At 36.5% G+C, this 23,705-nt stretch overlaps 2 protein-coding genes across 7 annotated transcripts; one reads left to right on the forward strand and one right to left on the reverse strand.

The window, feature by feature from the left end:
- Window positions 1–630: 630 nt before the first annotated feature.
- On the forward strand, window positions 631–14,967 carry LOC125647240 (uncharacterized). 6 transcript variants are annotated; one of them, XM_056139888.1, is made up of 5 exons: window positions 631–1,410; window positions 9,738–10,613; window positions 12,466–12,521; window positions 12,670–12,697; window positions 14,332–14,967. In XM_056139888.1, the coding sequence occupies exons 2-4, from the start codon at window positions 9,854–9,856 to the stop codon at window positions 12,694–12,696; spliced, it is 843 nt and encodes a 280-aa protein (XP_055995863.1). In that variant the 5' UTR covers window positions 631–1,410; window positions 9,738–9,853; the 3' UTR covers window position 12,697; window positions 14,332–14,967. The 6 variants fall into 6 exon arrangements, with proteins under 6 accessions (XP_055995863.1, XP_055995862.1, XP_055995858.1 ...); XM_056139887.1 differs by having other exon boundaries at window positions 12,670–14,967; XM_056139883.1 differs by lacking the exon at window positions 12,670–12,697 and having other exon boundaries at window positions 632–1,410.
- Window positions 14,968–15,999: 1,032 nt separating this feature from the next.
- Window positions 16,000–23,508, reverse strand: LOC125645530 (meiotic recombination protein REC114-like). The gene is made up of 6 exons (XM_048871084.2): window positions 23,409–23,508; window positions 20,295–20,375; window positions 19,320–19,403; window positions 19,095–19,217; window positions 18,622–18,693; window positions 16,000–16,363 (listed from the first exon to the last, which is right to left on the reverse strand). The coding sequence occupies exons 1-6, from the start codon at window positions 23,478–23,480 to the stop codon at window positions 16,187–16,189; spliced, it is 609 nt and encodes a 202-aa protein (XP_048727041.1). The 5' UTR covers window positions 23,481–23,508; the 3' UTR covers window positions 16,000–16,186.
- Window positions 23,509–23,705: the final 197 nt, after the last annotated feature.

Genomic DNA, 23,705 nt, shown 5'->3' on the forward strand with positions numbered 1-23,705 from the left:
TTGTGTGTTGTTCAGCTCTTTGCTTGGAATTGCTCTGGTGCGTGTAGTTTTAAATGTTGTTCAGCTCTTGGCATGGAATTGCTCTGGTGCGTGTAGTTTTCCGTGTTCAAATCTTTGCTTTTGGAAGTGCGCTGGTGCTTGTAGTTTTCGGTTTTCAGCTCTTTGCATGGAACTACTCTGGTGCGTGTAGTTTTTGGTGTTGTTTAGCTCTGGATTTCAGCGGTTGTCTACCCTCGTGGCGTATTGCTCTTCTTTCTACAGAAGGCGATACATGAGGCTAATAATGGTTGATATAGAGTAGGGAGAGTGATCTGCCCTTAGAAAAATATTGAGTATATATAGGTGTTTTACTAACCACCCACTTCTCCTGACGAGTGTAAAGGTCTGACTTGAGTACACCCTCTTGTCTTTACCATTTATCTGTACATGTATGTATATATTTATCTATTAGTATCACCGTGTTTCATGGTGGTATATAAAAAAAAAACCCATAATTTACGGCTTAGCATCAATCTGATTTATTTTCCTGCTGGCTATACAACCTTCTTTTAGTTAGTTATAGATTTAAAATCTTCAAAATTAACAATCACTTCTTTCAGGATGTCAGAACCACGGTATATATAAAATTACACATTATTTTCCTTTTCATTGAATTCTCTATTTACATTACTCATATTATTGATAAGTAGTATCTTGAAGCTTTTTCGGGAAAATTGGCAAGTGCTCTAGAATTATCTCATGGGTTGAATCCTTTTTTATCTTGAAGTGTATTAAAGTCAGTAAAACTTATCACGGGCCAACTTTTTGATGAGTGTTTTAAAGTAAAACATATATGTACCATGTGGTTTTTTTAAATTGTTGTTTTGGTGTTTTGTTTTTATTTTGTTTTACATGTATGTATTTGTTTTTGTTTATTTGTGTTTTTGTTTTTGGTTGAAGTGTTTTGAAATGTAAAATATTGCACGAACTGGTCTTATAGGTTACTGATATTTGACAAGCCAATGATTTTCGGCCCGCTTCTTTCGAGGGACGGGTGGTGACGTATAATAGGCTAGTTTAAAACCAGAGACTTGACAAAATATTTGTAAAGAGCAAAGCTGACCAAAAGACTTAAAAGTTGCGAAGATGGAATGTCGGGAATAATATATTTACGCAATAACAGAACCGCGAAGTCGCACCTCAAAATATTCTGAATCCGCCTAAAATAATTATCCCTGCCCGCAGTACACGGATTTGAGCTTCCGTAAAATTTAAATGCCGGGCAAGTTATTTTGAAAACAGAAATCTTTAGGAAAACAGTGTTTTGTGACAGAATGGGGGTGTGTCATGCACCGTATAGGATTTACTCGATATGGACCAGTGAGCTTCAAAATGGAGTGAAAGAGCCGAGGGATATCAAAGCAAGAGAGAGTGAGTTTATCTTGTGTTAGCGGTCATTGTTATTTTATTCTTTGTGAAAGAAAAAGTCTGCTTTTTATTTTGATAAAGAAAAACACAGATAAAGTGTAAGGTTTAAACTAGACTAATCAGTGCTAATGGGGGTGCGATCCCTGGGAATGTGTCGCTTCTTACTATGGTAGGTTTTATTTGTTGAGCAGTAAAACTATTGCTGAATTTCTCAGTATACACATTCATGTATTTACTCGTTAGGCGATTTCGAAACATCACACAAGAGAATTTGACAACTTCAAACAGAATTTAAACTGACATTTAATTAAATGACAGCACATTCTTCTGAAGGATTTTGATGGGATTTAGCTAACCTTGAGAAATATTGTGAACGAAGTCAATGGAAAAGCGAGGTGAGTAATATACACGTACGGTATCACTGATGTCAGGTGACCTACAGTGGTGGCATTAACTACTGTGTATAAGGTTGAAGGTATATGCTGATGTACCATGAAATCATCTCACAGATAAGAAACTCTAGAGAGGAAAATCCATCGTTCAAACGGTGAGCTATGCATTGCGAGGTTTTTAGATATTTGCTTAAATGCTCTGGGTGACGGCGTTATCCTTCCTGCCATATGTACATATTGGCTCGAGTACACGGTATTTTTCAATGCGTGTCAAAGTGTATTGTCCCACTGTTGATTTGTACTGTTCACTCGAGATTTGTACTGTTTACTAGAGATTTGTACTGTTTACTAGAGATATGTACTGTTTACTAGAGATTTGTACTGTTTACTAGAGATTTGTACTGTTTACTAGAGATATGTACTGTTCACTAGAGATTTGTACTGTTCACTAGAGATATGTACTGTTCACTAGAGATTTGTACTGTTCACTAGAGATTTGTACTGTTTACTAGAGATTTGTACTGTTCACTAGAGATATGTACTGTTTACTAGAGATATGTACTGTTTACTAGAGATATGTACTGTTCACTAGAGATTTGTACTGTTTACTAGAGATTTGTACTGTTTACTAAATATTTGTACTGTTTACCAGAGATCTGTACTGTTTACTAGAGAATTTGTACTGTTTACTAGAGATATGTACTGTTCACTAGAGACCTGTACTGTTTACCAGAAATCTGTACTGTTTACTAGAGATTTGTACTGTTCACTAGAGATTTGTACTGTTCACTAGAGATATGTACTGTTCACTAGAGATCTGTACTGTTCACTAGATATTTGTACTGTTTACTAGAGATTTGTACTGTTTACTAGAGCTTTGTACTGTTTACTAGAGATTTGTACTGTCCACAGTGATACATATAACTTCACTATATACTATGGTACCGTGTTGTGAAGAATACTAGTGGTACTCACTAAGTGGTGCCGTGTTGTGAGGAATACTAGTGGTACTTACTAAGTGGTGCCGTGTTGTGAGGAATACTAGTGGTACTCACTAAGTGGTACCGTGTTGTGAGGAATACTAGTGGTACTCACTAAGTGGTACCGTGTTGTGAGGAATACTAGTGGTACTCACTAAGTGGTACCGTGTTGTGAAGAATACTAGTGGTACTCACTAAGTGGTGCCGTGTTGTGAGGAATACTAGTGGTACTCACTAAGTGGTACCGTGTTGTGAGGAATACTACTGGTACTCACTAAGTGGTACCATGTTGTGAGGAATACTAGTGGTACTCACTAAGTGGTACCGTGTCGTGAGGAATACTAGTGGTACTCACTAAGTGGTACCATGCTGTGAGGAATACTAGTGGTACTCACTAAGTGGTACCGTGTTGTGAGGAATACTAGTGGTACTCACTAAGTGGTACCGTGTTGTGAAGAATACTAGTGGTACTCACTAGGTGGTACCGTGTTGTGAAGAATACTAGTGGTACTCACTAAGTGGTACCGTGTTGTGAGGAATACTAGTGGTACTCACTAAGTGGTATCGTGTTGTGAGGAATACTAGTGGTACTCACTAAGTGGTACCGTGTTGTGAGGAATACTAGTGATACTCACTAAGTGGTACCGTGTTGTGAGGAATACTAGTGGTACTTACTAAGTGGTACCAAGTTGTGAGGAATACTAGTGGTACTCACTAAGTGGTACGATATTGTGAGGAATGATGATAGTGCTTTGCGGCGTGAAATGTTTAAAGTCACCTTCTCATGATGCCTTCTAGTTCTCTGCGACCAGCTTTCTGTGAAAAGCCCTTCCTGCTTCTCAGAAGAGGGTGATGAAACGAATAAGAATTCATCATATACAGGACCTGCGAGACTATTTCTAATTTGTTTCTGTGAAAATATATCGTCCATCATTTCAACACTATATCCTATTTGGGAAAGTGTGTGTGAAGATTCTATCGATAGCTGAATATACGAGAGAGTACGAGAGAGAGAGAGAGAGAGAGAGAGAGAGAGAGAGAGAGAGAGAGAATGCCTGTGCATCTCCGAAATAGAAGAAAATTTGTAATGGGCAACGATATACTCGGAAATTTCATTAAGAGAAGCAATTGTCCATCTGAAATGGAAGTCTTACATTTTATCTAGCGCCTATGAATAATTGATCAAATTTACGTGACACCTCCGACACATTTCTGAGTTTGACAAGAACAAGATTTCATTGTTCCGATCTGTTTAAGGTCCAAAATTCGTCACCTTCCTAGGCTAGCTTCAATAAGGTAGCCCTCTCCGATTTCTTTTCATTCTGACGTTTTCGGGAGAGGGCTACAATTCCATAGTATCTCAGCTCCGTAATGGTGCAAAATATTTTTTTATGAGTAACCTCTAATAAACTCCGTGTATTTGTCTCCATTGTTATTTACAAAAAAAAAGAAGAGTATCGACTTTGCACTTGGGCATGTCTAATGAGGATGTTTTCATTAAATATCATATACTAGTGCAATATACAAAATTCTTCGTCTGCTCCACCATGCTTGTTATAACGAGATCTCGTTGGTGGATCTACTGAAAACCTCAACATTGACAAAAAGCGCGATGTAGTTACACGAGTCATTCCAACAAAGAAAGGAAAATCATATGGTGGCACCCCCCCCCCCAAAACCCAACAAACTACTATTCTTTTTTCTCTCTCACTTGATTTCAATACTGGCGAAATCGCTTAAAACGGTAGAACAGAGCCTCACAAATCGTAAGTTGCAGGTTGTAAATTTAGACATTAACTAAGAAACTAGAATATCATTAATTGTTATTTACGTAAAGAAAGCCGGTAAAGAAAGCCGTTAAATCATGTTTAGAATGATCGAAAATGTTGCGGAAGTGAATCACTCCCGCAACTGTACCATTACGAAGATCCTAGAGAGTTGTACCCCCCTCCCCCCCCCCCCCCCACCCAAAGTCGGAGAGGGCTACATTATCGCAACATAATCCTAGTTGTTGAACATTGCGCACACGATATATATATAGACTAGCTCTATAGTGTGTGCAGTGGCAAACAACGATAAAACTCTTTATTACGTCACAATTCGCAAAATAGACCTGACATCACTGAGAATAATTCCAGTCAATATTTGTAAGAAATTATTACAAAGGTCGCACTCAATTTCTATACACAGTTCCTTAGATTATTTTGCCGGAATTTAGAAAAGCACTGACAATTGACATTCAGTGAAAGTCCCTAGGATCTTAGAACGTGATGTTATCTAATATATCGTAAGTAGTACCCACTAGTTTCTAAAGTCATCTGGCCCAAAATATCGATGATTTCACTTGGTGCTCAAACCCTGGCATTCAAATAAGGAATAGATTAGCAAACCAAAAATTCGCTCAGTTTGATTAGCAAAATGATTTGTGTCATATGACGAGAGCTTGAAGTTGGCATAACATTGCAAAAATGCCATTTTCAATGAAAATATCCACAAATTCAGGCGGTTTTCCTGTCAGAAAACATACAGCGCATGCGTCGAGCAAATTCATATTCAAGCATGTTTTTCATCTTAAAATAATATTCAATATACATCATTTTCATTTTGCTCGACAAATGCGCACATCTTTTTCTGAGCAATAATCTGTATGACTTTTGACAGTTTTCAGGCTTATATTGAGAAAAAGGCGGGAAATGTCTTATCCATGATGTCATAATGCTATCAATTTAGGAATATCATTCTGATTTTGTTTACATACATGTAGTATACCTGGCATACATTTTACTTTCTTAAAACGCTGATTAAGGTTAATTCCAGGCACATTTTATAGAGAGCATATTTTTGGGCCTTTTTATGTATACAATCGTACCTTGTTCTTTGCATTTCCAATGGTTTTGCCTTTGATATCTCTACAAATTGTAATGGTAGCCATTTCCTTATGAATGTGTTGCAATTGTAAACAATATGCGTATGCATACAGATGAATACAGTGTATACAAAATGTAGTACGTCTATTTTAGCGGCTGGGAATTCCGACAGAATTGAAAGCAGAATGTAAATATAAGAAATTAACTTCATTTCTGAAAATACATGAGAGTATGAACTGCGATGCTTCTTGCCGGCAGCGCGGTGGCGAGAAAATATTTTATTTGTCAGTACAGCAGTCAGCGATGATAGGACTATTGGTACAAATTGAAGTCAGAAATTCTATGGTTATAGGTACAAGTTGAAATCAGCAATGGAAGGGTTATTGGTAGAAGTTGAAATCAGCAGTGATAGGACAAGTTGAAATAAACAATTTTGTGGCTATAGTTGTTGGTTGAAACCAGCAATAATAGGGTTATAGGTACAAATTGAAATCAACAATGGTAGGGCTATAGGCACAAGTTGAAATCAACAATGGTAGGGTTATAGGTACAAATTGAAATCAACAATGGTAGGGCCATTAGTACAAGTTAAAGTCAACAGAGACAGGACTATGTTTGTAGTAGGATTCCATTCTTTAGGTATATTTTTGGATTTCATCATCATCAGACTAATTCTGGAAACAACGAATTTTCCATATTCTCCGAGTGTTGAACAGAACAATGCAGTGTATGATATTGATTTGGGGAATGAAATCGCTGACGTCTAGATCCTGGGGGTAATGAAGAAGACATTAATCTGCTTTCGTCGCAAGACTTATGTTTTTCTCCCAGGCAAAACGCCACTAACTCCCCGTATGTCACTGTGAGCCTCCGTGTAATATTACAAACACGTGAAGACGAAACCAGCAGCGGATCCTGACAATTTTTAAGTGCCGGGGGTGGGGGGGGGGGGGGGGGTGGGGGTGCAACCCAAGTCTTTACCTTTTCCATCCAGAAGTAGGCGAGGTTAAACAGCGCAAAATACCAAAACGTAAATGAAATTTTAATATTGAAAAAGACGATTTTGGGTAAAAATCAATGTTGAGTCTTTTCCCCGTAACCCCGACTTAATTCGGTAATCCTTCGGATGAGACCGCAAGAACAGCGGGTGTGGCACGATAAAGATCCCTCCTTGTTCAAAGACCGTAAGCGCCGAGCATAGGCCTAAATTTTGCAGCCCTTCACCGGAAATGGTGACGTCTCCCTATGAATGAAAAATTCCCGAGAGGGACGTTAGACAATCTACAATTAATCAATCTAGGTACTTCGATCAAGATTTTTCAATCTTATAGTATGAAGTGTGGTATTGTATGATAGTTAGTTCTGATTATCTTACAGTATTTGAAAGGCTTGTATTAAACACGATGTTTTCCTTTACCGTTTCAGAGGTGGGTGGGGGTGTTTGATTATTTAAAGCTACCCTTGCCTCTCAGAAATTAACTTTGAACCCGCCTTGATCGCATGTGTTCGTTAGATTTTTGATACTATGATTCTAAATTTCACGAATGCTCAAATTAATTTTAAGTTCGATTAATATTCCAGCATCAACCGAACGCAATCTTTGTTGTATGCAGTGTAGAGTGAAACAAGACACCTTAGTAAGCGAGATCGACTTTACTGTACCCGTGTATAATGATATTATTGATAAACAACATCTACTTGATTTTCACGAAACTGTCCGTTGACGATACATGATAAGCTTTATCAATAGAAATCGGATATTGCTGCAGTTATTAGATATAAGCCGTGTGATGCGTAGAGTGTTAATATAACTTTGAATTATGCCCGGTCATTAGAGAGGTGTTAAGGAGGAATAACACGTCAAAGAAATATGGATGGAACGTGGAGGATATGTGCAATGATATTTCAAAATTGAAAACTTTCAATTTCATCTTATGTAGTTACAAATGCAGTTTTAGTATAAGGTAAACTTAAAACCCATTCTAGACTCGAACGCATGACCTAGAGATCAGTAGTCGACACGTTAACGTAATGAGCTATCCAGCTACAAGGCAATTGGATTTAAAAGGAATATACATGTATTGCTGATACTTATATTTTCACTCAAGTTTCAAAAGGAAGTCGGTCATTATGACAATATATTATTCATCCTTAATAAGATCATAGGTTTCCGTTGCACACGGCGACAACTCCCTATGCACCCAAATCAAAACTGATGCAGCAGAACATTGATCCCGAGCTGAAATTATTGCCAAATGAAGCGAAGTGACAGAAATCGATAAAATTGCCACTCTACGCTATGAAATATTTAACAAGGTGAAAAAGGATGAGCTTGTTGTCGAAGGACAATTGTTTGTAATTTAGTTCAGATGGCTGTTGTAATATTGAGTCGTCAAGCTGTTCATTTACAACTGCAGAGCCAAACATCGACAAATGCAATTTTTACATCTAAGTAGGTCAAGTTAGATTTAAGAAATAATTAGATGAGGAGTAAAAATCATTACGTTCATCACTTGACGGGATGTAAATGTTGGGGAGCGCGTATGGGTACATGTACATAAAATTGGGACGTGAGGCATATCATATGATGTGCTTTGTGTTTAGAACAAATAAACAGGTAGAATGATTATCATGTAGTACAGTCCCGATCGATGAAAAAAGCAACCAATTTAATCAGCTTATATTTAATTCACTTCTAGTCACACACTCACAGATTTAAAAAGCACATCTGTAAATTAACCTCCACCATGAATCATTCGCGGCTGTGAACCTGCGTATATTTATTTATTCATGGCCTTCATTTAATTAGCCCGACTCCATTAATTGATACATACTCTGTGAACAGGAGTAAGAAGATACCTCATTTTTAAACAGACTTTTTTTCATTTTACTTGGAGAATCACGATAGTAATTTTCTTTGCGCGCTTAATCCCTGCAGCAAGGATGCTTAAAGGCTCGTGACACTTTCCATATATCATACGCAGGACCCGTAGCTCTCATGTATGATTTCTGCTCTGTGCAACAGCCGCGGTTTTTAATGTAGTAAGACTTCGACCTACCGTTGACATTGTACAGAATGTAATGGACGATGGTTTATGATGATTTACTCTGGGCCACTTTATGCCCACGTTGTGAATATTGCATTCACTGATTTTCAAAAACACGGTTTACAGTTACTCTGTTTATTCACGCCCATTAAGATATAAATATGATATTAACTGATACCAATTTACATTTATGTTGTTATTGCTTGTCGTTTATTGACCATGGACTGACCCTGCGGCCAGCATCATCAACTGACCTGCAATACAAACATTACGTTAGAAGTTAGAAACCTAATCACATCCACGACCACCTCTAAATGTTATGGATGGGTAAAAATATATATGGTCTTGACAATCGTTATTTTCACTGATTCGGATAAAGAAATGTGTGAGAAGAGATGATAGCTGTTTCTGTGTGTCCCCGATTGCGGGTTCGTATTGACGCAGTTGTCCAAGTAAAAACTGATATTTCATTCTGTTAATTAATGCTGCACATATAAACTCCATGTAGCAGCTGTTTGGCCCCCGAGAGCGTTTCTGTTTCTGATGTGTAGATACGGGGATTTCATTATACAGGTATGACGAGGCAACATTTAGATTTGTTTTTACGTTAAACTTTATATTGAAATATGGGTAGTCTTATCTAAACTCTTGTTTTTATTCATTGGCTATTGGCACATAATAAAGCGAAAGAAACTGGCATATTAAATGTACTCCGATATCTAAGTGACAGTAATATGACCTTGCATATAATTGTCATATTGCATAATAATATAATCGCCAGAGGAATTGCAGATTTATTACAGAAAAATTACAGCAAGCGCTCCCTCCGTCTTTTATCACCTTCGAAAATGCGTATGAAATTTAGTTTTTGAAGATTTCCCAGTAGACTTGCGTTGACGAAGTTTTTTTCCCTCTCTCCAATTACGCCTTTGTTTTGTGTCTGTTGGTTTGGTGTTCGCCTGTATAGATTTTGCTGTTACTGACATTGAGCCTCCTCAGGTGATGTTCGTTGTTCATTAGTGGTATTGTTTTGGTTTTTTTCAGGTGCACGAAAGACAAAGCCTATAGTGTGAATGAAGTCGCGCTTTGGCGGAATCTGAAGAGTTGATGATTATTGAATCCCAAGTAGAGAAACAGACAATTAAGCAGATGACTTAGATATGAATGGAAAACAAAATGTAGGCCGAACGCGCCCGGTGCCAGAGGAAAATGACAACGGTATAGAGCTGTCGTCTGCTGTGGCGGATAAAAAGGCGCGCGAACATCCGCGCGACGATCACAAAACCAGACGACACAGAGAGAAAAGGAATGTGCTAGAGGATGGAAATGCATTAAATATCAAAACCAAGACGAATGAAGGAAGGAGCGGGACAGAGAGTAGGTCTCCTAAGCGAGTCAGCCCCAGCTCCCCACAGCGGAACTTTTTGAATAATAATGTAAGATATGTTCATAATCGATTCATAGTCTTAGATACACCGGACAATAGTGTAAATTTGCCAAAATCATCAGGGACCAAACGCGGTGTTGATAATCCACAAATGCGAATGGCGGAAGGTTCCGATGGTGCTTTTGCCGATGAGGCACAGACAGGCAGACTCGCCGAAAGGTCCAGGGGTAATCGTCGAAACATGACAATGGACGCCTCCTCTGTTACCATGGATGGGCGCGAAATCGAGATCTGTTTGACTGACCCTGAAAATTCAAATATGACCATACACTCCCAGGACAAACCCAAAAGTATTTGGAAGCGGATATATCTGTGTTTGCAGGACAATCGAATGAAGAACCTAGACTCTGGGGAATTGCTGAATAACCCAAACGAATACCGCGTGCTGAAGAAAGTCCTGAACATCATCTTCATCACTGTTGGAGTAACTCTGTTTGTAGCAGTAGTTGTAAGCGTCATTTACTCGTTCATCGGTAAGTACAATTAAGTTCCCCCCAAAGCATTGTTTTTGGAGGTTTTTAAAAATCATTTTCTTCGGTCCGCTTTAAACTTGTGTTGTGTTCTTGTATAGAATTTGTTACATTTTTTGATAAAGGTATGCATCGCGATTTCTGTTTTAACAAATATGTAAAGAAAAAAATTGTAATGATATATTTTTTTAAATATGTAATTCCTAGCAGTTGAATCGTCCGCGTAAGTGTTATCATGTTGCAGAAATCAAACTACACTGTCTCACTATACAGGTATATGCAATAAAAACAAAATGAAATTCACAAACCGTTTCTGAGCTTCAGTACAGTGGGTTTTTTTTATTGTCAATATCTCAGTGTAATTTTTTTCTATGTGGTGTAGAGTAATAACATATATAGCAACAAGCTTGTTTCATTAGGCCTCAAGCAGTTACATTCAGATGTGCGACACCTGGTCATCGACGCCATCAAAGGAGAGAATAGAAAAATATATATCTACACTTTAAATATTAGTAGTGAAAGTTGAAAATATATGACTTGAAATTGTATATAAAGCACATATGTGGTAGTTCTTTAAGATAGATAAAACAACAGACTAACTCGCTGATCAATAGCATTTATCAACATGAAGATGATAACTCTAAATAATTCATGGATTATACTTGTTCGCGAATATTGATCCCAGAATTCACTGGAGTAACATTTCATCTCCGAGAACTCGCGAGAGTTTACTCTGTACTCGTCATAGAGTTCACCCTGCTGCTATACCTATATCATAGGCAAATACAGAGTTCGAACAAAGAATCTAAGATCATACGACCAAGATCAACATCAGAGTTCTAGAAAATGTCCCCCATACCAGTTTTAAAATGTTTTTAAAAAGACGTATTTTTTAATGCGTTACCAGAAAATTATCGTTAATAATACCTACATGTAAGAGTATAAGAAATATTTTGAAAGTGTTTTGAAAAAAGACTGTTGGTACAGATCTGTTATTATGGACACGTGCAAAATGAGAGGAGTTCCGAGCTGCCGTGAAATCATTGCGAGGTTTATTGGACACTGTTGCATCGTATAGATGTAAAATCTCCGGCGAAAGTCGAGAAAAAAAGAGAAATTTCCGGGCAATTATGGGGCATTTGCAGCATAATCTGTAAATATGTCCCGCTTTAAGTGCTGTAACGATTACTTACAATGACTTCTGGAAAACGGAATCGGGAAAGTAAATCAATAGTCATGCATACATGAATAACGATTGTAATTATTCATATAGAAATCTACAATTTCTGACCATTTGTGAGATGAACGTACAATCGAATGATGTCGTAAATAAATCTCAATCAGATTCTTAACTATGATCAACGGTTAACATGATACCATAAAAATGGAAATTGGAATCTCCAGTTGGAATATGAATTATTCTTTCGTGACAAGTTACGGAATGGGAGGGGTTTACTGAGTTGTCGCCTTGTCCGTCCGTGTTAACCTGACTTGTGATCATTACACATTTTCTTATTTTTATTTCCATTGTTATAATTATTCCTATTTTCTTTTAAAAATGTTAATATAAAACTGGAAACAATAAAGAGCGAAAAGATGAAAATAGAACGTTTGGTGTTAGTTTCTGAAATTAAAATATGAAGAAAAATCTATAAGGTGCGGGGGTGTATCCACGCATTGACACAAATGCCTTAACTCTTTGTGAAATCATGTACACGTAACTACAAATCATCAGAACTAACTAGTACTGCTTTATTACATCCCGAGTCTTGTCAAAGTCAGTCAGCATCAAAGTAAAAGAAAAACACATGATAATTACATTTTAAACAAAGTTTAAGAAATCTTTATTTTACAGTTGGTGATCAAGAATCACCAGAATCGTCAGACGTGGTGCAACCGTCTTCCTCACCGGTAAGTAGGTCATGCTGACCTAGTTTTAATGATCCGTCAATAGTTCATTATAAATCCTAATTTAATCATTAACTTTCTCTGTTTTGTCGTTCTCTCCTTGACCATTGTCAATGTGTGTATTTTATCGTTTATCTTCTGTTCTTACCAGCAAATCTTGACGAGGAGGAGACTGTAAGGTGCGGCACTTATAGAACACACTGCATCTTGTCCATGTCTGCATGAACTCACAAACACATTTTGAACGATACAATTATCCATGCTTTATGAAAATTTTATTTACTTAAGGTGTTATCTGTTATCACATTCATTCTGATCAATTTATCTATACGTGTAACGGATATCCCGCTTAACAATTCTGGATAAATATTGACCGTGAATGCAGATGTCGACCAGTGACCTGGACAGCGAATGCTGGTCATCACGGAATAAATGTAATTACTAGATCAAAATCAGTACTATTAGTAAGCTGTGCTGTCCATCTATATCCCTTATATAAGGAAAATCAGTGATGAAATCAAGCTCAAATGCAACTTAAGATCATATCAACTTTGAAATGATGGCCCCCATGCAGTCTTGGTTTTATAAACATCCTGTTTGCTTGGATTCTTATCATATGTTTTGAACTTAAATATTTGTCACGTGACCCAACTAGGCAGAGTAGTACCACATCGGTTGAAGATTATGTTTGTCATAAAATAATTAAAATCTCAGTATAACATATTTCATCGCGTGCTAACGGTATTGACATCTTCCCATGCATTAAGTGATCAGTGTCAATAACAACGTGTTCGATTGGTATTTCTCTCAGAAAAGACGTCTTGTAACGTCTCATTTGATCCTGTGAAAGGCCTGGTTAAGGCGTTAAATGTGGAGATCCTTGAGCATATTACTTAATTGAGGAAAGGACGCCATATTACCAGTTTATAGACTTGAGAAAATTACAAATCTGATAGAACAATTCACGTACTACCGCAGCTCACTGGTGTTTCTCACTCATTTTGAAATGACTGTTGTAAAAAAAAAAAAAAAAATAAATTCTAATACATGTACCTTTATTTTTTCTTTTTAAAATTACTTTTCATTTTCTATATCGATTTATTCATATGCTATTTGATGTTGATTTATTGAAAGATATTTCGGGCTGGAAAAAAAAAAGATGGAATGTATAAATACCAAATTTAAGACTAACGCTCAGAAAGTCAGATGGGCCAAATAATTGGATCGATGAAGGAAACGGAACATTTTTTTTCCTCTCTTTTCGGTCTGAGTATTAAAATCGTGAAATAGACACTCGTTTATTTAACACAGCGAAACCAGAAAAAAAAATACTGGAGTGAATTAAAAGTTATGTACAGTTTGTATGACTTCATGTGAATATTTTTATGGTGCTTCATTTATAGCGCTACACTATTCTGGTCACGTGACTTACAGAGAGACACAAGATGGTGGGTTTTTCTGAAGAGCTGAGCTAAATAGAATAGTGAATTTGTGTCTGATTGCATATCGAACTATTAACGATTTTATATTTTTATCATGGTCTTCTTTCAAATAAATATTTCATGCATTATGAAAAATTAATAACATTTCCGCATACGTATTTATTGACACCGGTTTTGTATGAACAGATTATTTCAGACGTATAGAAATGAAGCTAGAAAACAATCTATAGATCCCCATCCTGACATAACAATTTACTAAGTTTACCTTTGGAAGATTCTAAATAGTGCATGGTGTATGAAAAATAAAACAATAAATCATGTTATAAAAGGGTTTCTGTAGAATGATTACAATAAATACTCTTTATTTTCAGTCATGTGGTAGTAACGCGACTTGTGCCACCAATTCTTGAAAGGGTCAGCTGAGACAGAACGGGACTTATGTAAAGGAGCAGCCTTCCGACAGCGTGACCAAGCCAAATCATAGCGCTATCTGACGGAATAACAAGCGAATTTAGCCTTTGTTTTATACATTTTATATGTAGATTCTTTTTTCTTTCAGCTACATCGCTTATACAAATGTAGACTTCCACCGCACGGGACTCAAATGAAGGCTCTGTATAACAAATGCCTGTCTCCATCCTTACTATTTATATTACACAATTGATTTTATAACGCATGTAATTGATATAATTCTATTCTTTTTTTTTTTTTTTTTTTTTAAATATCTACTGGATTTTATAACGGTATTCCTACCACGCAATTATCTCAATTCTCTTCTTTAATACAGATATTCTGCTTTAAAAAATCGATATTCTGATGTGAAAATTCCCGCAGCAAACTGAAATGTAGAAGAGACTTACTGTAGAGAATGAAAGGTTCTAGTTTCCAGGAAACTGCATTAAATGTTTGTACAGTGCCTTTTCAACGGATCGATTTTATGGCTTTACCTTCACTTTTTTTTTTTTATATGTTTTAATAAAAATGGAATAAAGGGATTACTGAAGCAACTCGTGTAGATTGTATCGTTCATATTAATTTTACAGGAGCTGTTTTTCTACGTCCAGTGATCACCAAAACTAATATTAAATTTGTAATGTCATTAACTCTTGTACACTATTTATGATATACATCTAGTGATCACTCAGTCTAATTAAAATTAGCTGTTTCGAATCGCGAGAAGCGGTAGCGGATTCAAAACAGCTAATTTTGATTAGATTGATGATCACATATACAGAATTGGTCATTTACACTTGTTTATCACTAATATAGAACTTGTCATTTGCATACACGTGTTTAGATTACTAACACTAGTACAGAAGCATGTCCGGTGACCATTAATGCAATACACAATATGGTCATTTGCACGTGCCCAGCATACTGATGTAGAATTTGTCACACAATAGTACAGACTTTGTCGTGTAGACATATTTCTACACTAATAATGGCGATTCCTGTTTTCAAAGTTTCACAACTAAAAATTTACTTTACAGATGGTTTGGCTTGTCGCGGCGACTGTAGAGAAACTGTAATTCCGATCTGTAGATTTATATTGTTTTCTTATGGCCCATGACAAAGATTGGAAATCTGTATAATTACCCCGATTTGGTGACTTATCAATGTCATGGGTTATTTTGCCTTTACAGGGCGTATCAAAAGCGTCACGCAAGTTATATTGCAACATAGAACGCCGGGTCTATTCACTGAAAAATTCTACATTTTGGTGTAAAACAAGGTGATTTTCTATAATCGGTCGATTATAAAGAAGTTATCCCATACACCTTTTTTATTTATTTCATACCCCATGAAATACCAACAACTTCTAAAGACATTTATTCCTCATCTTCATTACTTGTTTATGTCAAATCTCGCACCAGATAATATGTTGAGTACTTGAGATATTAAAGGCAAACAAACGAGATATTTATGTCGAGTGCATGATATGATATATCGAGTGCTCGACGTTCGACGCACTTTTTGGTCTAGTAAAAATATTCGTGTGTCCCAAATATACCACCGTACAAATGCAAGTAATTGCAAACGTTATTTCAAGCTAATTTATTGTTATTGCAAGGGAAACACAATTTAAACAGTAAGTGGGACAACACCACCAGTCGATATAGAGATGACATTGAACAGAACGACGCCAATCTCATTCTCCTGAGACCCCGCCATCGGCACGTCAGAAATCCGGGGAAATCTGAAATATCTTTAATCATCACGATTGTCTTATATCTTCATCTCTTCTTTGATTTTAATTAATTCCTTCTCGACATCTTCCACGAAGGCCGGAAACTTGGGATCAGACAGGCAGAACTTGATGAGCGTGTTCAATTGTACTCCGTCCATTGATCCCACCCTGTCATAAGCTGCCGGAAGTCTGACGAACTCGCTTCCGCTGACGGCCTTTCGTCATTTGAAAAAGAAAATAATGATGAATTATACCGGAGCGTCGTTAAGAAGCCATTTATAATTACAATAGAAATATATAAAAGATTAATTCAGAAAAATGAAATTGATGAATAAGAAATATATAAATGATGAATTGAACTTCAGCCTCGTTAAGAAGCCATTTATATTACAGTATGTACAATGGAAATATACAAATAATGAATTATCAAATTAAAAAAAATGATGAATTAAAAAACATCTAAATGAAGAAATGAATTCCAGCATCGTCAAGGAGCCATTTATCATGTTTATGTTCGTGCTTATCATGATTTTGTCTTCGATATTTTTATCAATTCAATTGATGGCCATTTCCTCATGATTGTGAACAAAGTGCTTATGAACCTTGATAAATATAGTACTATTTAACGATTGGGAATTCCGACAGAAAGAAAATAGAAAGTAACTATAAAAAAAAGATTTTGTTTTTGAAATTACATAAGGGTAGGAACAGCAGCACTTCACGACAGCATACTTTTCATAAAGCGATAATGATGATATATTCTTAAAGGGAAAGACAACCCTAACCACATTGTTGCCTTTATGAATAAAGTATTACTTAATGATATCGTGAATGACAGCCTTTAGCAACAACAATCCTTGCTTAACGATTAAAACAATATTATCTATCATATATTTTAAATTACCCACCGCGCATCTCAAAATCACAACGCCTCTCACCTCTGGTCGGCGTGGGTTCGAATTCCGCTCGCGCCGGTAAGTGAGAAAGTTTCCCAGTTTACTTTCGGAAGGTCGGTGGTCTCTTCCCAGGTACATTGTATTTGGGTTCTCTCTTCCACCAATAAAAACTGGGTGCCACCAGATAACTGAAATATGGTTGAGTGTGGCGGAAAACAGCAAAAAAAAACCAAACAAATAAATTACCCGCCTCTAAGAGAGCGGCCATTGAAGTTTAATTTATGACGTCACACCGTTGGTTCCGGCTTATTTCATCAGCAGCACTGTAAACATCATCTTCACAAGTCAAGGGTTATTGATTCGTTACCTGGCACTAACCTTTGACATCAGTGACAATCAAAAAGTTGGGCTCGTTCTGATTGTTTCCACAAAAGAGTGGGAACCAATGAGAATGCGGTTCTTTTTATAACAACGCGAAGCGAGAGATTCAAATAAAAACATGTGTATTGATACCTACAGTTATGGCTATTTCAATTGTTTAAGCAAAATTGTCTTAAGCAAAAAGGTGTCCAATACTATCAATAAACGTAATTAGTGGTGTAAATATTACAATTGTGCGTGTTTATCAATACAGCTATATGAGATCGCGTCATTTGTAGCCATGTACACCATAACAAGATGCAGTGATTTTATTGGATGTTTTAGTAATAGTGGATTGTGTAATGGTCTAATGAGCCCAACTTTTATATAGTGACTAATGTCAAGGGTTAGTGTGAGGTAACGAATCAATAACCCTTGACTTGTGCAGATGTGTAAACATGACAAGTCACGAACAGTTTTAAATAAAAGTTTGGAGTCGTATAGATTTGAGCCCGTTCTTTCGCAAGAAGAAATCGAGAAACGAAGACGTTCAGTCGAGTCGCAGACCAGGCAGACGGTACACGTTTCTTCATACAAATGTCTCGAACCGCAGCTTGTCATTATGCAAATGATGGATCCATGCAGTTTACATAATCTTTTCTTTTCAGATAACTTGGTTGGTTCAGGAATTTCAAGAGAGAAAAAAATCTTTCTTCAAATCTCCCCTTCGCATTAGTGGCAGGAAGGCATCAAACCTATTTATTCGTAAAATCTACCACATACACATATTTGATGCTCTTAGAATCTCGTCAAAACCGGAACAGACGGTGTGACGTCAAAATACTGTACATCAAAATCGGGCTTAAATAACGAGAAGTGGTAATTCTTAGAATTCTATGAAACAATGTAAATTGAAAGTTTTATTGTGTTGATGTTCAAAAACTACTGTAAAATTGCAATGTTTAAGTCAAATACACAAAATACAAATCCTATTATCATAATGACGTAAACAATCAAGAAAATAGTCTTATACCAATTGTTTTCATTGCATATAATATAGTTTGATCGATCGTTTTTTAATTTTTTTACAAGGGGGGTGGGGTTGAAATTAGTCCTTAGTGTACATGGCTTTTAGACTATTCACCACTGACAAGAGAGCAATACGTGGATCCCACCCGAAGAGTTTTCGTCTGATCTTGCGCACAAAGTATACTCACCTCCGCCATATTGGAAAGAGTAATTTCCCCCTGTAATAATTGTCTTTCACATTGGTTTTCTAATACACCCGGCTGAAATAAACATAACTTCTCATAATTGCATGATTTTTTCTATTCAATGTAGAGGGATTCATCATATTCTATATGTATCACATCATCAACTCAGATTTACGTTTGCTTTGGGGCGATATTTCTTATGTCGAACCACTTACTTTGCCGACAATCGTCATTTTAATTCATCCCGTCCCTAAAATACATTAATTCACCTTTAGACTTTCAAAATTAAAGTGATTTGTTGTTCAGTTGCCCGTTGTCAATCCATATTCCTTAAAATTTCATAAAAATCTACCCAAATTGCTATTTTCTTTATAATTTCATAAAAATCACTCCACTGCCAAACCGAAAACAAAATTTTGATGGAGGTAAATATTACCTAATTTTATTTTTACATACGAATACACGGTTATACTTACCTGTGAGGTGTCTGTACCGATTAATAAAGTTTTCACGGGAAAGAAGGTCGACAGCTGTTGTGCACATTCTTCACACGAGTTTTTTCCCTCGGTAAACTTCACACGAAATCGATGTGTGCTAGTCTGAGGGAAAATGAGATGTTGGAATGCTTAATGAAGTCTTTGGAAAAAGTATTGTAGGATGTTGATACTTTTTGGGTAATTCAAACATTTCAACAAACATACCTTTAGTCGACAGACAACCAACAAGGTGTCGCCTTTAGAAACTGCACGGAGTGTCTGTGAGGAAGATGGTAAGTTGTAAGACTCCTGAATCAAAAAAGTGTTGGTAATCTTCAAAAAGTTCGTCTTTATAAGGCTGTTCTAATTTTTTTTTCATCTGAAAAGTTTTAACTTGTTCATTCTATCTCTTTCACAAACCTACAATGTAGTCTATCAACTCCAGGCATCCTTGTGAAACTGCGTCATCGATATCACGGACATATTTGAGAATACTCACCCTGACAATGCATCATAATTAATCATGGACATATTCAATAGTACTCACCCTGACAATGCGTCATTAATCAATAAAAAAAAAATCATGGACACATTTGAGAGTACCTACCCTGACAATGCGTCATTAATCATGGACACATTTGAGAGTACTCACTCTGACAATGTGTCATTAATCATGGACACATTTGAGAGTACTCGCCCTGACAATGTGTCATTAATCATGGACACATTTGAGAGTACCTACCCTGACAATGTGTCATTAATCATGGACACATTTGAGAGTACTCGCCCTGACAATGCGTCATTAATCATGGACATATTTGAGAGTACTCGCCCTGACAATGTGTCATTAATCATGGACATATTTGAGAGTACTCACTCTGACAAATTGACAATGCGTCATTAATCATGGACACATTTGAGAGTACTCGCCCTGGCAATGCATCATTAATCATGGATACATTTGAGAGTACTCGCCCTGACAATGTGTCATTAATCACGGACACATTTGAGAATTCTTACCCTGATAATGCGTCATTAATCATGGACATATTTGAGAGTACTCGCCCTGACAATGTGTCATTAATCACAGACACATTTGAGAATTCTTACCCTGACAATGCGTCATTAATCATGGACATATTTGAGAATTCTTACCCTGACAATGCGTCATTAATTACGGACACATTTGAGAGTACTCACCCTGACAGTCTTCCCTTGGGTCAGAGTAAGGTTCCCTCGTTGGATTCTCAGATCTATTGGAGATTGCTTGTCGTCATAATCCTATCAAAATAATTTTATAGAACTTGACAGGGATTCAGAAGTCAATGCTAACCAAGGGACTTATCGCAGTGCCTGTTATGAATAGTAATCTGAAGAAGTGAGGATAATGAACAGTGACAACCGCCGCGGTGGTCTATAGGTTAGAGCGTTCGCCCGGCATGCGGAAGACCTAAGTCGTTAAAACAGGTAGTGACAGTACTAGTTCCATCGCCAAACGCTCAGCATTAGGTGTAAATGTTACGGGTCCTCAGAGATGACCTTAAAAACGGATGTCCCGTGTCACAGTAGGTGTGATATGCTAAATAACCCTCACTGCTCAATGGCCGTAAGCGCCGAGCAAAGGCCTAAATTTGAAGTCCTTCACCGGTCTTGGTGACGTCTCCATATGAGTGCAAATTTCTCGAGAGAGAGACGTTAAACGAGATACAATCAATAAACAGTGATCAATCTCATAAATCCTATAAAGAATTAAGAAAAGGAAAAACAGGGATCCCTGGACACACCAGAGGTGGGATCAAGTATATATGGGAGAAGTGAGCATCCTCTATCGACCGGTCACACCCGCCGGCACCGTGAGCCTTATATCTTAATTTATTAGGTAAACAGAGTAATATGTAGTAAAACCAGTATGTAAAGAACGGCCTAACAGTTGGTGTGAATCACGTCTGAAAGCATTCGGCCTAATGACTGACAGGTTGTATTTGTAAATTAAATCATTTCATAACGTCCATAGAATTTAATGCTGACTTTAAACGCCTGTTGAAACCCCTTAATGGGAAGGATATTTTATATCGAAAGTTTTATGACGATCAGGGGATAGGAGGGTCATAAATGGTAATTTGCTCTCTCTCCCCCCCCCCCCCCCCCCCCCCCCCCCCGATTGAGTCAACATTCCGGCGACTATCCCCCCCCCTTAATTTACGGAGTTGTTATTCAGTTTATTCTTATTATCTAAATGTAGTGGTCAGACGGATCTGATCGCCATTGGCCAGATAGCTCATTTGGTAGAGCACGGGCTAGAGATTTGGGGTACATGGTTCGAATCACAGTCTGGTCCGCTGTATTTTCTCCATTTCTGTTACATTTTTGGTGCCGTGGCGTGTGAACCAGGATAATTTACTTTACATTTCGGTGATTACCGTTATATATGTCTAGATTAAAAATATAAACAAGGCAATCTTGGGTAGAAACACACAAAAGAAATATAGTGCTAATGCATTTTCATAAATAATCGTGAACTAAGCGTAGATAGTGTGATGGTATCGAATATATAGGAAGAAACTAACAGTCCTGGAACATAATGCAGATGACAGATAAAATGGTACGCCTAACATCAGATTGAATCATAAACATAATTTATTTTCCAATCAAGGGCCCTCAAGGGGCAGCATGGAAATATATACAAATAATGTATATATTCAAGTAAAGAAAGAAGTTATCACATAACACATACTAGTTACATAAAAATACAGTGTCATGTATTGTTCAAAATAAATTTTCCAGTTATATTTAGAATAGATGGCTCTTCAGAACATAGTATGTAAATGAATTTTTGTTCATCATTGAGTTTAGTAAAAAAATTTTTTACTGTTTTTTCTATAGCACCACAAAAAGATTTTCTTTCATCAACAAACTTCACATTTAATCAAAAAATGAATCTCATCACCTAATGAAACGGAGTTGCATTTGTTACATATTCGTTCATTCCTAGTAATACCAGAATATCTACCAACTTCAATCATTAATTTATGAGCTGATATCCGTAACTTACAAATAGATCTTCAAATATCAATTTTTTTTATTTTATTAAGATAGTTCTCAAAACCAAAGTGCTCCTTAAGTTTAAAATAAGTGCACAGTTTCCCATCAATTAATTTAATTCGATTATTGTACCAGGTTTCAATGTATTTATCATAGTAGTTTCTTTACAATTTTCTTAAATCTATACTGACTAAAATGTCTTAACGGATATCCAATTTTAACATATTCTTTTAAAGCTTTTAATACTAGTGAGTACCACGACAGTTTGTTGTTGAAATGTAAAGATTTACTACATAGATAAGCATCCTTAAGTAGTTCAAATTCATTTTGGTTTTCAAGCCTGTACCAATAACAAATGATTGATTTCAAAATATCATGATGTAGAGGGAATCTCCTCAATTCTAATAGTACAGCAAAATTTGTACTTTTCTTATGTACACCACGAATACGTTTAGAATATTTTTGATGAAGCTTCTCACAGTGAAGTGATTTAAAAAGTTTGTCTGGATTAAATGGTTATGATTTTAATTTATTCCATGAACCTATGTATCCACCCCATATTTCAGAATTCGCCGACTGCCCTATTTCGGTGATCAGAATCGGTGACCTTTTGTTTACGTGTTCGCGATGTCGTTTCCGGTTGTAGATTGCGCCATTAATTTCGCCGTAGAGTACGTCTTCAATCCCCCCCGAAAATGAACGACTAGAAGGACTGGAGAGTATGCAAACAATCAACACGAGCACCTCAAAAATAAGCCCATTTACTTACTACTTTTCCAAGCAAATCTTCAAATTGATATAAAGTATACCAAAAGTCTAGAATTCTACACTGTTATTTTATTCATTGACGTTTAGTTGCACAGTCCTCCTGTATATACGTTTTAACAGTTACAAACTTTTGGCAAACTTATATCAACAATGGTCACCGAAATAAGTGACGTCACCGTTTTAGGACCACAAAGTGACATGTTTTTTGTTACGAAAATATATATACAATTAACGTACCAACGGAGTTGGAATTTTTGGATGAAAGTAAAGGAATTTAATTACTTTAATGGTAGGAGTATTATTTATTTATTTAATCCAAGTGATTAATGAGAAAATCGCGGTTTATCACTAAGGTCACCGAAACTGGTCAATCGACGTTATATAGATCTAATACAATTGGTTTTATTGTGTTGCATGTTGTCAGATGATTATTAAATCGTTAACATGATTTTGTCTGGAACCAACATGAGCGTGTACTATTAAAATAGCACATATGTAACTTACATCCCACTCTATGTTGTCACCTTCTTTATGAACTGTTTTCTGCCTGGCATACCTCTGTATTTTCCAAACCATTTTGTGATGTTGTTGAATTTTCCCGCTTTTTTTTTTTTTTTTTTAAATCATTCTAAAATAAAAGTGAGAACGTTACTTCCGGAAAGCGAGTCGTGGCATTTAACGTTTATTGCAAGTATGTTATGGTTTTAAAGTTGTGTGTTTCTATCTGAAGTGTATGAGATGAATGATACTTTCGATCCAAATTTTCATGAAAATTTGTTTACCATTTTAAAACTTATTCGG

This window comes from Ostrea edulis, chromosome 6 (assembly GCF_947568905.1).
Source record: "Ostrea edulis chromosome 6, xbOstEdul1.1, whole genome shotgun sequence".
NCBI classification, from domain to species: Eukaryota; Metazoa; Mollusca; class Bivalvia; order Ostreida; family Ostreidae; genus Ostrea; species Ostrea edulis.

Bases quoted from the DNA above. Each gene is read 5' to 3' on its own strand.
- LOC125645530 (XM_048871084.2), bottom strand. From the start codon at position 23,480: ATGGTTTGGAAAATACAGAGGTATGCCAGGCAGAAAACAGTTCATAAA. The intron at 19,218-19,319 runs GTATGTTTGTTG...ATTTTCCCTCAG, and splicing joins TGGTTGTCTGTCGACTAAAG to ACTAGCACACATCGATTTCG. The intron at 18,694-19,094 runs GTAAGTATAACC...TGTTTATTTCAG, and splicing joins TCGGTACAGACACCTCACAG to CCGGGTGTATTAGAAAACCA.
- LOC125647240 (XM_056139883.1), top strand. From the start codon at position 9,854: ATGAATGGAAAACAAAATGTAGGCCGAACGCGCCCGGTGCCAGAGGAA. The intron at 10,614-12,465 runs GTAAGTACAATT...TTTATTTTACAG, and splicing joins CGTCATTTACTCGTTCATCG to TTGGTGATCAAGAATCACCA. The intron at 12,522-14,331 runs GTAAGTAGGTCA...CTTTATTTTCAG, and splicing joins TGCAACCGTCTTCCTCACCG to TCATGTGGTAGTAACGCGAC.